This window comes from Aspergillus pseudotamarii (assembly GCF_009193445.1).
Source record: "Aspergillus pseudotamarii strain CBS 117625 unplaced genomic scaffold BDV38scaffold_2, whole genome shotgun sequence".
Taxonomy (NCBI): Eukaryota; Fungi; Ascomycota; class Eurotiomycetes; order Eurotiales; family Aspergillaceae; genus Aspergillus; species Aspergillus pseudotamarii.
In genome coordinates, this window is record NW_022475016.1 from 1,651 (window position 1) to 14,429 (window position 12,779).

General features: G+C 45.8%; 5 protein-coding genes across 5 annotated transcripts; 4 read left to right on the plus strand and 1 right to left on the minus strand.

The window, feature by feature from the left end:
• Positions 1-218: 218 nt before the first annotated feature.
• On the plus strand, positions 219-3,423 carry BDV38DRAFT_291907 (glycoside hydrolase family 35 protein; the record flags this gene model as incomplete). Its single annotated transcript, XM_032061874.1, has 5 exons — positions 219-873; positions 935-1,058; positions 1,140-1,248; positions 1,302-3,117; positions 3,203-3,423. The coding sequence occupies 5 exons, from the start codon at positions 219-221 to the stop codon at positions 3,421-3,423; spliced, it is 2,925 nt and encodes a 974-aa protein (XP_031919174.1).
• Positions 3,424-4,768: 1,345 nt separating this feature from the next.
• Positions 4,769-5,566, plus strand: BDV38DRAFT_277141 (uncharacterized protein; the record flags this gene model as incomplete). Its single annotated transcript, XM_032058414.1, has 3 exons — positions 4,769-5,187; positions 5,253-5,431; positions 5,487-5,566. 3 exons carry the CDS (start codon positions 4,769-4,771, stop codon positions 5,564-5,566), a joined length of 678 nt encoding a protein of 225 aa, XP_031919175.1.
• A 2,280-nt stretch (positions 5,567-7,846) lies between these two features.
• Positions 7,847-8,837, plus strand: BDV38DRAFT_232795 (uncharacterized protein). The gene is made up of 3 exons (XM_032053075.1): positions 7,847-8,147; positions 8,206-8,465; positions 8,516-8,837. The coding sequence occupies exons 1-3, from the start codon at positions 7,989-7,991 to the stop codon at positions 8,616-8,618; spliced, it is 522 nt and encodes a 173-aa protein (XP_031919176.1). The 5' UTR covers positions 7,847-7,988; the 3' UTR covers positions 8,619-8,837.
• Positions 8,838-9,351: 514 nt separating this feature from the next.
• Positions 9,352-10,288, plus strand: BDV38DRAFT_232796 (uncharacterized protein). The gene is made up of 2 exons (XM_032053076.1): positions 9,352-9,768; positions 9,864-10,288. Exons 1-2 carry the CDS (start codon positions 9,363-9,365, stop codon positions 10,118-10,120), a joined length of 663 nt encoding a protein of 220 aa, XP_031919177.1. The 5' UTR covers positions 9,352-9,362; the 3' UTR covers positions 10,121-10,288.
• A 434-nt stretch (positions 10,289-10,722) lies between these two features.
• Positions 10,723-12,688, minus strand: BDV38DRAFT_291908 (major facilitator superfamily domain-containing protein; the record flags this gene model as incomplete). The annotated part of the gene is made up of 7 exons (XM_032061875.1): positions 10,723-10,786; positions 10,848-11,202; positions 11,259-11,664; positions 11,720-11,868; positions 11,923-12,002; positions 12,061-12,373; positions 12,445-12,688. 7 exons carry the CDS (start codon positions 12,686-12,688, stop codon positions 10,723-10,725), a joined length of 1,611 nt encoding a protein of 536 aa, XP_031919178.1.
• Positions 12,689-12,779: the final 91 nt, after the last annotated feature.

Sequence of the window (12,779 nt, forward strand, 5' to 3'; positions counted from 1 at the left end):
TCTTCAACCTAGTAGTGATTTGTGGATTTGTCGATGCATCCCCAAAGAGGGCATTAAATGCAGTTAATGCTAACCATGATGAGAGATTGGGGCCGGCACAAAATATGGTAAGGAGACTGAAGTAATAAATCACACTAGGGGATTTAGGTACAGCATCTAATAGCTACTGACAGGTCACCTGGGATCAACACTCTCTCCTCATTAACGATGAACGTATCATGGTCTTCTCGGGCGAATTCCACCCTTTCCGCCTTCCTGTTCCTGGTTTATGGCTAGATGTCTTCCAAAAAATCAAGAGCATGGGTTTCAATGGTGTCTCCTTCTACACCGACTGGGGTCTTTTGGAAGGCAACCCTGGGAATGTTATGATCGGCGACAACGGTATTGACAATAACACTGATATCTGGAACCTTGATGAGTTCTTTACTGCTGCATCTGAGGCGGGGATCTATCTCATTGCGCGGCCCGGTCCATATATCAATGCCGAAACCTCTGCTGGAGGTATTCCTGGATGGGTCCTACGCATTAAAGGGGCCATTCGATCAATGAGTTCAGATTATGTGGGTGCCATCAAGAAATACATGTCGACAGTTGGAAAAATCATTGCCGATGCACAGATTACGAGAGGAGGGCCGGTTATCATGGTCCAACCGGAGAATGAGTATACCACCTGGCCAGGGCTGACAGAGGAAGAATTTCCATCGCAGATGAACCGTGAAGTGATGGCGTTGATGGCGGAAGAGCTGCGTGCTGCCAGGGTGGAAGTGCCCATGGCAATGAATGACAACGAAGTGGAAGGATACTTTGCACCAGGAACCGGACTTGGCGAGGTGGATATCTATGGGATTGATGCTTACCCCATGCGGTATGACTGTATGTGCATGCTCCTGTTAGGACGACTTACTGGAACAAGCGAGGAGCTAATTACATTAAGGTGCGCATCCGGATGTTTGGCCAACGTACAGGTTTCCTTACGATTGGAATACCCTGCATGAAGAGCAGAGTCCTATGACACCGTTTACAATTATGGAGTTTCAAGGAGGGTCGGGTGGGGGCTGGTAAGTCCTACGGCGTACATACTCTTGTGTGCCCCTGGAACAAATTACTCTCAGAAAGATAACGAATCTAACTGTAATCAGGGGAGGAGTCACAGAGGAAGGATGTGCAATGCTGGTCAATCACGAAGCCTCTCGAGTCGTATACAAGAATAATTACAGCTTTGGAGTTAAGATCTTCAACATCTATATGGTGAGACATGCGCAAGCCTGGTCCTCTAGCGACGTCACACTGATTTTCACCAGACCTACGGTGGTACCAACTGGGGAAATCTGGGATACCACGGAGGGTATACCTCGTATGACTACGGTGCCTCCATCGCTGAGGACCGAACTCTCATACGCGAAAAGTACAGCGAACAGAAACTCCAAGCCAACTTCTTCAAAGTATCACCAGCCTATCTAACGGCAACCCCAGGGACTGGACGGAATGGGTCGTACACCGAGAACCCGCGAATCGCCGTCACTCCACTAGTTGGAAATGGCACTGAAACAAACTTCTACGTCGTTAGACATGCGGATTTTACGTTCACGGGGAACGCAAGATACACACTGACTGTGTCGACCAGTATTGGCAATGTCACTATCCCACAGCTCCATAATACAGAATTGTCATTGAACGGACGTGATTCCAAGTTACACGTGACAGATTATGATGTTGGAGGCATCAACATGATCTACTCCTCGGCGGAAGTATTGACTTGGGCGCATAGCCTTGGCTCAACCCGTGTTCTCGTACTATATGGTGGAGAGGATGAAGTGCATGAGGTTGCCTTCTCGCAAACCTTACCCAAACCAGTCATTCTCGACGGTCAAACTTCTGGGATTACAATCGAACAACAAAAGGGCGCATGGATCATTCAATGGAGAGTAACCGCTACTCCCAGGATGATCCAAATTGGAGATGTCGAGCTTCACCTTCTGTGGCGTAACGATGCGTACGATTACTGGGTAATGGAAGTACCTGCTGTGGAACCTATAGGCAACTACAGTTCACCATCAAAAGATCTCATCATTGTGAAAGCAGGGTACCTCGTCCGGAGTGCATCAATTCAGGACAATCACTTAATTTTGAGTGGAGATATCAACGCAACCACCACCATTGAGGTCATATCCACACCACAAGAGGTACAAGGTGTAGTATTTAATAATCAATTGCTCAACACTACGCTTTCATCCAGCAGAAAACTTCTTGGGAGAGTTCAGTATAATCCACCCACAATTTCCCTTCCGTCTCTCTATGATCTCGAATGGAAATATCTTGATTCCCTCCCGGAGATTGATCCCTCGTACGATGACCAGGCCTGGACAGTTCTCAATCAATCCTGGAGCAACAACCCTCGGAATCTCACTACTCCAACCTCGCTTTATGCGCTTGACTATGGCTACCACACTGGGTCTCTCCTTTACCGAGGGCACTTTATGGCTAACGGGCAGGAGAGCTCCCTTTTCCTAAATATCTCCGGCGGGTCAGGCTTTGGGTATTCCATCTGGCTAAACGATAACTATCTCGATTTTTGGGGAGGAAGCAGCGATAGTTCATTTCATGCGCAGAACATCTCACTTGTTCCCACCACTAACAATGTGGCTCTCTCTTCGGGAAAGCCCTACACCATCAGTATATTGATTGACCACATGGGGTACGACGAGGAGGCCCCAGGAACAGACGCTATCAAGTTTCCCCGCGGCATCTTAGACTACTCCCTTTCTGGCCATGAGCATCAATCTGACCTCCGCTGGAAGATGACGGGAAACCTTGGCGGCGAGCAGTATCGCGATCTCATCCGTGGCCCTCTCAACGAGGGTGCCATGTTCGCCGAGCGACAAGGCTATCATCTACCTCATCCCCCGAGTGACACATGGGAAACGCGAAGTCCGTTTACGAAAGGAATAGAGAATTCAGGAGTCGGGTTTTTCACCACATCCTTTCCCCTGGATCTACCAAAAGGATACGACATTCCGCTGCGGTTTGTATTTGCATTCAATGGCTCAACGGACGGCGTACATACGCGGAATTATCGCTGCCAACTCTATGTGAACGGCTTTCAATTTGGGAAATTTGGTATGTAGCAGAATATTTTCTACCTTCTCTATGATACGTCCTACGGGATACATCTACTTATATTGTACTTGCTGATTTCAATTAGTCAACAATCTTGGCCCTCAAACGGATTTCCCTGTGCCCGAGGGAATTCTCAACTACAATGGGATCAACTACATAGCAGTGACACTGTGGGGCCTGGACGGGGGAGCGATGCTTGGGCCGGGGGGCTTGCAACTTGTGGCGTCGCGGCCTATTTGGTCAGGGTATCGGAAACCAGTTGCGGTGGAGTGGCCAGGATATGTGGAGCGAGAGGGGGCATACTAAGTTATGATGTTCGGCATGTTGCTTTGTCCAGGGTGTCATAGCGCTGAAGCTTTTGTTGTTCAAAGCTTTCTCGGGTCATGCAATTCCTGTCAATATACACTAGAAGACCCTTCCGTCCTTTCTGGGTAACTTGGACCCTACTAAATATTCGGCCCAGCATAGACAAAGTTGTTCTCCGGAATGTGGACCCACATATGAAATCAGGAAATAAGCCAAGTTTCCATTTGAAACCAACAAAACGACTTTTTCGGTGTAGCAGTATATCAGAACTTATAAATGATCTATAATTCCCAGGGAAAGGCTAGAATCTAGCGCTTTCTTTTTGGAAAGGATGTTGCGAAAAAGGTATTTACTTTCACTGATATTAATACATCATACTAGGTAGCAACAGCTTTCTCGTCACTACAAAAGTGAATAGAAGGTTGTTTTGTTTCCAATATAGTCAATAAAGAGATTCCGGGCACGAGACTTTAAGCTGTCCCACTCACTGAACCGGCTTCGAACGCGTTGACTCTAGCAGAACCCGGCCCTTCCTGAAAACAGAGTAGACAACTTACTGTTGACTAGTCCTTGGGCCAAATTCAAAATATCCCGTCGAGCATGAAGCAATTAAAGGATAACAAGCTTTGCAAAAACTTTCGTCAAGAAATACAATATCACCAACAGATATATCCTATTCAGTAACTCAACTCTATTATGCAACCACTACACTGCAATCATATACTGAGACTCTAAGACATCCAAAAGATTCCTCTCCAATGTTGGATAAGGTCAGTAAATCTTGGCTCTGACTCTTGATAAAGTTGATTGTATTATTGAGGTCGGGTATTGCGTTCAAAGGGCTTACATTAGTCGGGCAATCGCGAAAGGATGTGTATGACACTTCCTCGAGCCTCAGGTAGTACAATTATCAAGACATAATTTCTTTAGGTAAACGAATGCAGATTCTAAGGATGTTCGCGCTTTTACATATTTTTTTAAGTTTATTCAACTACGCCCTGAATACTAAACAACTATAGTAATGTACTACTCCCGAAACAGTCGCCCAGTGCCCCAAGCCGTTTCGACAAAGGAAACAGGGACTCTCTTACAGCATATCATTAATATTGATTGGCTCAGGGGGCTAGTTTTAGCTCACTGCATAATCAAAGGCTGGTTGAACACAACTAGAGACTGGAAGTACTAAATGCCTCCTTCTATATAAATCCCCTAATTGAAGCCCAGGCGAGGTCTTCCCTAAAGCATCTTCTCTAATTCTTCATTCCACTTTCTTCCTGACGCTTCTCCAAATATATACATATATACCCTCCTTTTTCTATTAGTGTTCTCCACTTTTACAACAAATATGTATCGCGCTTGGATTATCATTACTTTAATCCTATCAGTTCTGGCTGCGACTCAGGGCCCTGGCGAGAGCTCCACAGCAGGCGAGGGTTTCAAAGGCGGCCTACGCCGTGTTGGATCAAAAATCGGGGGATCAATCAGACACCCGAAAAGGGAGCTTTACGTGTGTTCAAAAGTCGAGGCAACTATGCTACAGCAATTCGACCGCATTAGATGGCACGTTGTGGCACAGTGTCCACACCGAGATATCGGCAGAATCACCAAACCTAAACCCCAGAAGGACGGCGAAAATCAGCAGGGCAGCAAGCCCCAAGTTGGCAATAACCCCAATGAAAATATGGGCATTGCGGTTTCAAGGCTTCCCTTGGACAAATGTCTTGGTTGGGATGAGCAAAATGGACAATTTACTTGGACGGCTGAGTACGTATATGATTGGATGCTATATATTCATTTCTCATGTTATGAGGGATAGCTAATGAGCCTAGTGGGAATGGCATTGAGAAAGGTCATTGCTCAGAATGTAAAGTAGAGGAAGGCGAACCTGTACCGAAAGTGGAGACAGGGAAAGGGAAGTCCCCAGAACGAGGGATGTCATCCATACTCACCTGTAAATGTGACAAGAAGAAAGGGGAGGCAGGCAAAGCTGATGTAAAATTCTACTTGGGTGAGTATTCTCCATACCAGAGTCAAGACTGTTTTCTAACTGAAAGGCTATATAGTTGGGAAGCTGAAAGTCGAGAGCAATGGTGCGATCAGCTGCCATGGATACAAGGAGAAAATGCGTGCGAATATTGATTAACCATAGGTTATTATCTTTTGGAGGTTTTCGTGTATGTTTAATTGATATTAGCCTTGAATGCTACTGATGGATTTGAATATCGTTTTATATGGCGCTGCTGGGTTCATATGTAGGGAACATACAGGTTTGGAGTTTATATTGAAGGTTGTCAACCATATTAGATAAGAACGTGTGCTAACTATCATAGATATCTTCTCGATGAAAAAGTGTTAGAATGGTAGTCCATAGTAGCCGTCAAAAATAATTAACCATAGCATCTGCATACTCCTATCTTCCCGTTATGTTTCTACACAGTACTATGTCATTATCGCAGCCATAACTTTCTATCCTCCTTATGCATCACGAATCATATCTGCCTGATAGAATCAAACCTCAAACCCACTACTACCAGCCGAAGTAGGCAGACGCGTTCTAGGATGCACATGACATTGAAATAAAGAAGCTTCGGCAGGTGGCAAGCGGCCACTCTCATGGTGAGCAATAAGAGTCTAGCTCATATGGCGATTCACTGTTCGCTCTACCTTGGTGGGGATTCTGTGGGATATACAGCGAGTATGGCCAATTGTTAGGGAATGTTATTGAATTTCCAAAGAGATCATGAGGGAGCGGATTTGAGTCTAGGTGAGAGTCGCATATATAAACGCGCCATATCTTCCTCTGGACGACGTTCTCCATTGCTCTGGAAATATCTCTGCAACTTTTCTACTTACTTCTCCCCACTCCCAAAAAAAGCTTGAAAATTGGGTAAAGTTACAAACGATTCAGGCTGAACATCCCTTCCACTAAACAAGACCTGAGCTCTTCTACTCTGTCTTTAAACCACCCAAGCGAGAAAGCTCCTCCTCATCCAGCTATCGCCATATTTTGTCGAAGCCCATATCCTACGATCAACATGAAGCTCATTTTCGTTTTCCTCGCCGTCCTTGCCGCTACCACGGTGCAAGCTATTCCTATGCTTACCTCCACTGCTGCTCCGGCTGAAGTTGAAGATAATGTTTTCCCCCGCGGTCGCGTCCCCTCCAAGTGGTGTTTTGGAACATCCCAGGGATGTCGTTGACTCAAACAGGATACGGATATCGGGATTCAAATGTTGCTGATATGAAGGTTTTGATTTCCTATTATCTGCTTACATTGTTTGTGATGGCTGTCGTGTGTTTACATGTGTGAGACATAACTGAATTTTCTCCTGCTGTACTGTTCCATCTGAAATTGACAATAAGGAGGTAAGAACTAGTTGAGACAAAGAAAGTTGGCAATAATTGAATGTTTGGTTGTTGTTTTGTGCTTTGCCGTTGTCATAACCAGATTAATAGGTGGAGCTTACTCAGGAGCTGATAGCTGTCTTTGGAACTGAATTTAAGAGTGTACTGCACACGCTACAGAGACTTTGCTAACTAGCGGCCTCGACCTATAACTATCTCAATCTTATTGGATGACTAAATCGATACTATGACTGAGGTTCCAGTAGGTATACTTTATAAGTTTGTTATAATTATGAGCTCAGGTAAATCTATTCATCAATCGTTAAACGCAAGGCATCACAAGAACTAGTCTAGTGCGCATAATTATGTTCCTCTTCAGCTATCGTTCACCTCTAATGATAAAGACAGAACCAATCATGACGACTACTGCCCGAATTCTATCAACGCCCCAGGAATCAACTTGGCTCTCGAGGTTACAAATGCCAATTCTACCCCTTCAAGGCAGTCAGACAGAAAACCCATCCTGTGAGCATAAAAAGCTTCCATTCCTCTGTGCCTCTAAATTATATGCAAATAAGACTGGGAAGGGAGACGAAATCTAACACATTACTAGAAAGGATAGACAAATATAGGCATAAAACATAAAAAATTTGTTAATGTGATAGTGTGATAATAGCGATATTAGAACTTCTTGAACAGTCTGGCTAACCTAAGTGGTAGCCAGGTGCTAATATTACATGGTGGAACTCTATGAAGACTGATCTTAGCTTATCTATGCAACAAGCCATGCGTGCGTATTGAGAATGCAGGTACGCATTATGCATTTATCAATCACATGTAAGATTTCTAACGGGGGCGCAGTTAGAGAGAGCAAGATGCAGGATTTACCCTATGCGGTATATCGCTACTGTCTTAAGCGAATAAAGAGTAGGTTGAGGGCTGTGCACATCTTGGTATTTCCCCACACGTGGAGTGATCTGCACCGTGAACAAGTGGCTTTGCCTCGTATATGAGTCTTGGCTGATGCCATCCGTAAGGGACTGAACGCCTAACCAACATCAAAATAAATATCGATTCTATTTAAGCAGGCGTAGATGGCCAGTAAATAATCTGCAATACCACATTACTTACGATGACCCATGACCCTACCTGCCTGAGAAATTAGACCGCTGAATACCAACCATAGCTTTCTCTGCCACACACACACACACACACACAAGATGCACACACCGCGCATTTCGATTTGCCTGCGATTCACCGCGGTCATCAGCTCCCTCGCTGCGCTGATAGCTTTCGGATATTCCCAATCAATGTTTGAAGGCGACATGGTGATCGTGGAAGACTTGGGCAGTGCGGTGGTCAGCCCAGTCACCGGAGCGGTCAGTGTCTGATTAAATGTCTAGTTCACGTAGACAGGTTGCTGATGTTATACTACAGGCTGAGTACACCTTCGTTTGGTCGCTGATAATAGCATCTATTGAATTATCCCTTCCCGTCCCGATCCACCCAGCCATCTATCTTACGTTTGACCTTTGCGCTTGGGCCGCGCTGGTAGCCACCTTGATAGTATACCTGGCGGTTCAGGAACCATATTATACCAGAGGATATAGCTGCGGTGTCAACGGGGGACGTGATTGTGATGGACAGCTCGTGGCTAACGTCGAGCATTTTGGTACGGCCATGGCTTTTATTGCTGTGTAGGTTAACTCCCGTTTGTTCCAGATTCTCTCGCTAACTGATGGACTAGTGTTATCCATTTTGGGTTTTTCGTTTGGGCATGTCGTGCAACCCATAAGACGCGGAAAGGCAACGCGAAGGATCAGGATATAGCTCCCAACCATACCGTGTGAGCTTATATGAGGTGCCCCACGGACATTTCACCAGATTATGACGGTATGAATTGGTATGATATTGATGGCCCAGCCGAGCTTGCGAGGAGCTGGGGTGCTTTGAAGTAATGTGGCAGCCTCGTGATGATGTTTCCTATTTATATACGATGTTTACAATTTATAATGTTTAATAGCTAATTTATGTAATCAAACCACATACATTGTTTTCTTTGGCATTGGACTATACATCTTGGAAACTTTGATGAAACTTTCCTTCAAGCATCGCTTCCCTGGTATGGAGTAGTCAGACTAGTCAGCTTAACCACTAGAGAAGCCTTCGGGTCTGTTCTTGACGTCTGCGCAAGGCAACACCGTTTTGGACGATGTAACCGAGTGGACCCGGAGGTACATGCTTACTTTCCAGATATTAAAGGTTATCTCGAGCCTATCAACGTTGCCATCTAACGCTAGCTTCATCAGCGTCGCAATCTAGCAAGCCGAAGGCATCAATTTTCTGTAACCCTTGAATAAGTTTATAAATTATCCATCCATTTGATATTAAAGCTGCCTAAACAGGCATAGCGCTGTCTCATTCATAAGCGACTGCTTCTTCCACAATTTAATCATGTGGATAGATTCATTTCAATCAGATTCCAACAAGTCTGTCTCAAGATAAATCTAAACCCCTCCGCATTACCCGTAAACCCAACCCAAAACCATCATCTCTCGTACCAAATTGAAAAAAAAAAAAGCCTATAAAGCATCATGTCTCCAAACAAGAGTATATCACTCCATCCCGCCCTCCCCACCGATGCTGCCGCCCTCGACGAAATCCACAGCAAAGCCTTCCCCAATGACATTCTCCTTGAAGTCATGTACGGCCCTCGAGAAGAAAACTCCATAGACTTGGCTCAGGATTTAGAGAAAACCATCCGTGAGAACCCCAACGCTCGATTTCTGAAAGCTGTTGATGACGAGTCGGGTCGGATTGTGGGGTGGTCGTGGTGGGTTATCTACCGCGATGCAGAGGCTCATATAAAAGCGGAGCAGGAGGCAGTGAAGAAGCGCGCCACGCCACCGCCGAGGTCGATTTGTCCGCAGGCGTGTTTGGATTATCGCCAGATGGTGGTACAGAAGAGGGAAAAGTGGATTGGGGGGAAGGCGGTTGCTAGTGAGTATTTTCTTTCTTTTTCTATCTTCATTTGGACTTTTTTGTTGCTGTTGTCTTGTGAAAGTGAGTGGATACGCCTGACAGATATAAACTAGTCCTACAGGTCTTGGTGGTCCATCCAGAGTATCAGGGTCGTGGGATCGGGACCAAGTTACTAATGCCCGGGGTGGAAGAGGCACAACGTCTCCGGCTACCGGCATGGTTGGAGGCTTCGCGGGCTGGGTATACACTCTACAAAAAGTGTGGGTTCCGTGATGTCGGCGAGAATCTAGATTTTGACTTGGCCAAGTATGGCGCCACGGGGCAGAAGCACGGATTTTGTATGCTGATGGATGCTGTTGATGTCAACTAGATCTGGTTTGACCGCTATTTGTTTGGCTTCGATATCAACATATCTTGAAGGATTAGGTAACCTTGCCATTTGAAAGATTATATTCTATTGGATGGCGTACTTAGATTTTCATGTGTATGTTATGAGACAACGTATGGTAGTCTTCATGAGAAGACAGGTTTGAAAGTACTATCATGATTTCTATCAGGAAGTAGGGCATTGGTGGGAAGGCTGTAGCCTGCGAGCCCTACGCTACAGATTGACACACGGAGATCACATTGGAACAATGAACCTCGTATTCAACAAACTAAGCGGTCAACCCCACTATTGTCTTTGTTGTGTCAAATTTTCCCTCGGTATATACACGTCACGCTGACCAACAATGAATGCAGTGCTTCCTGGAGATATTGTTATCCGGCTTGAGAAGCAGTGGTGGGAGTGGTTGAGCTGGCTATCTTACTTCAAGAATTACGACATAAAGGAATTGAAAATATAAAGAATGAGATTGTGAACAGGAACTCATTCAAATATCATATAATCCTATAGACAGACACTGAATAACTCCTTTAAAAGGCCTATAGTAACTTTAAGACACTTTCATAGCCAGTGAGCAGCTTGAGTCTTTATAGTCGATCGGCAATTCCGTGTCGGTGTACCCAGCTTCGGGCTCGTTTTCCGAAGATATACCTAGCGTAAATACATATTAGTACATATTATCAACTTATTATTGGCTCAGGGCGACACTCACATCGGGATAGTGCATAGTGCTGCAGCCATTGTGATTCCTCCAATAGTGAAGAAGCAGTTCCGAACACCTTGGCTATCAATCCATCCATTGAGGTAAAACGACAGCCCAAAGGCGAAGAGATTCTTGAGAAAGTTCATCGTCGCAAAGGCCTCACCGGCCTTCTCACGGTGACAGTCTACGATGTAGGTGACAACACCAGTGGTGCCGAGCTGGACACCAAAATTAATCATTCCCAAACACACAATCACCGGTACAGGCCACGGGTCCTGTGCATAGGAAGACTGGCCCCAGGCAAAGAATCCTGTTGAGGTGAACAAAAGGTACGTAAGCATGATCGGCAGGCGGAACTCGGGTTCTGCATGGATCCTGGTAAGTGATCAGTTTGAAGATAGTGGCAGAGGAAGATCATACCGAATATTCCACCGTTCATCTTGGACATCCGGGTCACCAGGCCGTCAATCAGGGGTCCGGCACTAAAAGTCCCAAGGACGGATGCGACAAAGGACGACAAGTTCGTGGCTCCAACACCCATCACGGAGAAATTATATGGTGGTGCGGAGAAAATCTGGGATAGGGTGAGGGAAATGCCCACAAGCCATGCTATACAGTTGGTAAAAAGAAGCACAGCCCAAAGAACGGGTGGCGAAGCCAAAAGATAGAATGGCCGGATGATAGTATTCCAGAATGAGACATGGTTGACATAACCGCTGTATGGTAGCAGCTCTTTGGCCCAGGAGTGACGCACTTCGGCTGTTTGAACCCCAGTGCTTGCAGCGTTTTCGAGCTGCTCCAGGTCTGTTTTTCCCTCAGCGGCAACCTGCCAAAAATTAGCATGAGGATATAAAATAAAAGGCTGTGAAACCATAACGCACATTTGTTTCTCCAGTATCGATATTCAGTGCTTCCCTCGCATACGCGGATTCCGGCATCCAGAAGAAGACCATTATCAATGTCAGAGCAAAGGCGCCACCCATCGCATGTAATGCAATTCTAAACGATCCATACTCAATTATTGCAGCCGCTATTTGAGAAGATCAGCAAATGTATTGATCAAGAATGTTCAAAACAAATTTACCTATCGGGACCGCCAGGTTAATTCCACCGAGGACGCCGAGGTTAAAAATAGCGGTACGGAACCCACGTTCGTGAACGAACCTAGTCGGTTAGTTAATTTAATGCATGTAGGACAAGTAATCGAAACTGCTAGACTTACCAGATATCTGCAATGGAGGCCGGAACCAAAGCCTCCATAGGCGCCATGCAGAGCCCACAAAGGACTCTTGAGGCGACAAATGATTCAAAGCTTTTGGCTTCAGCTGCCCAAAAACATGACACCATCAAGCCAACAGTTGTTCCAAGATAAATCGGACGCTTTCCGTATTTCACGGCCAAGGAATTGAATATCAAGCTTCCAACGGCGATAGCCGAAATCAGGCCGCCCTGGACAGCGGAAACAAACGTCGACAACGAGACCCCAAATTCTGCAGCGAGTGGGACGAATGCGCCACCGAGAAGCGGACCGACCGCTATTTTGTAGAAAACGAAGCGTTAGCTTTATCCATCACCAGGACGAGGAACGCATCTCGTCGCATCTTACCCCCAACGCAGCCACAGCCCCATCCATAGGCAATTGTAAAAAGCTCTTTCTTGAACCGGGGCCAATTATAAGGGTCATTTGGTGAGTCGGACGGTTGAGGAACAAGCACGATCTGCCCGGTAGAATCGTGTTTCAGAAGACTAGGGTTAATGCCGGAGTAAGTGTCGACCTCATGAAGACCATGTAGCGGTGCCGTTCCTGGGATATGTTCCAGTTTGTTATCATCTAGAATACCAAGCGGCATCTTGAGAGCATTCAGACAGTCTTAAATACTTGTATTGTTCGCTGGGAGCTGGATACCCGCACTGAGGACAAAAGTTTGGGGAAACAGCAGT

Bases quoted from the DNA above. Each gene is read 5' to 3' on its own strand.
- BDV38DRAFT_232795 (XM_032053075.1), top strand. From the start codon at position 7,989: ATGCACACACCGCGCATTTCGATTTGCCTGCGATTCACCGCGGTCATC. The intron at 8,148-8,205 runs GTCAGTGTCTGA...GTTATACTACAG, and splicing joins TCAGCCCAGTCACCGGAGCG to GCTGAGTACACCTTCGTTTG. The intron at 8,466-8,515 runs GTAGGTTAACTC...CTGATGGACTAG, and splicing joins GCCATGGCTTTTATTGCTGT to TGTTATCCATTTTGGGTTTT.
- BDV38DRAFT_232796 (XM_032053076.1), top strand. From the start codon at position 9,363: ATGTCTCCAAACAAGAGTATATCACTCCATCCCGCCCTCCCCACCGAT. The intron at 9,769-9,863 runs GTGAGTATTTTC...GATATAAACTAG, and splicing joins TGGGGGGAAGGCGGTTGCTA to TCCTACAGGTCTTGGTGGTC.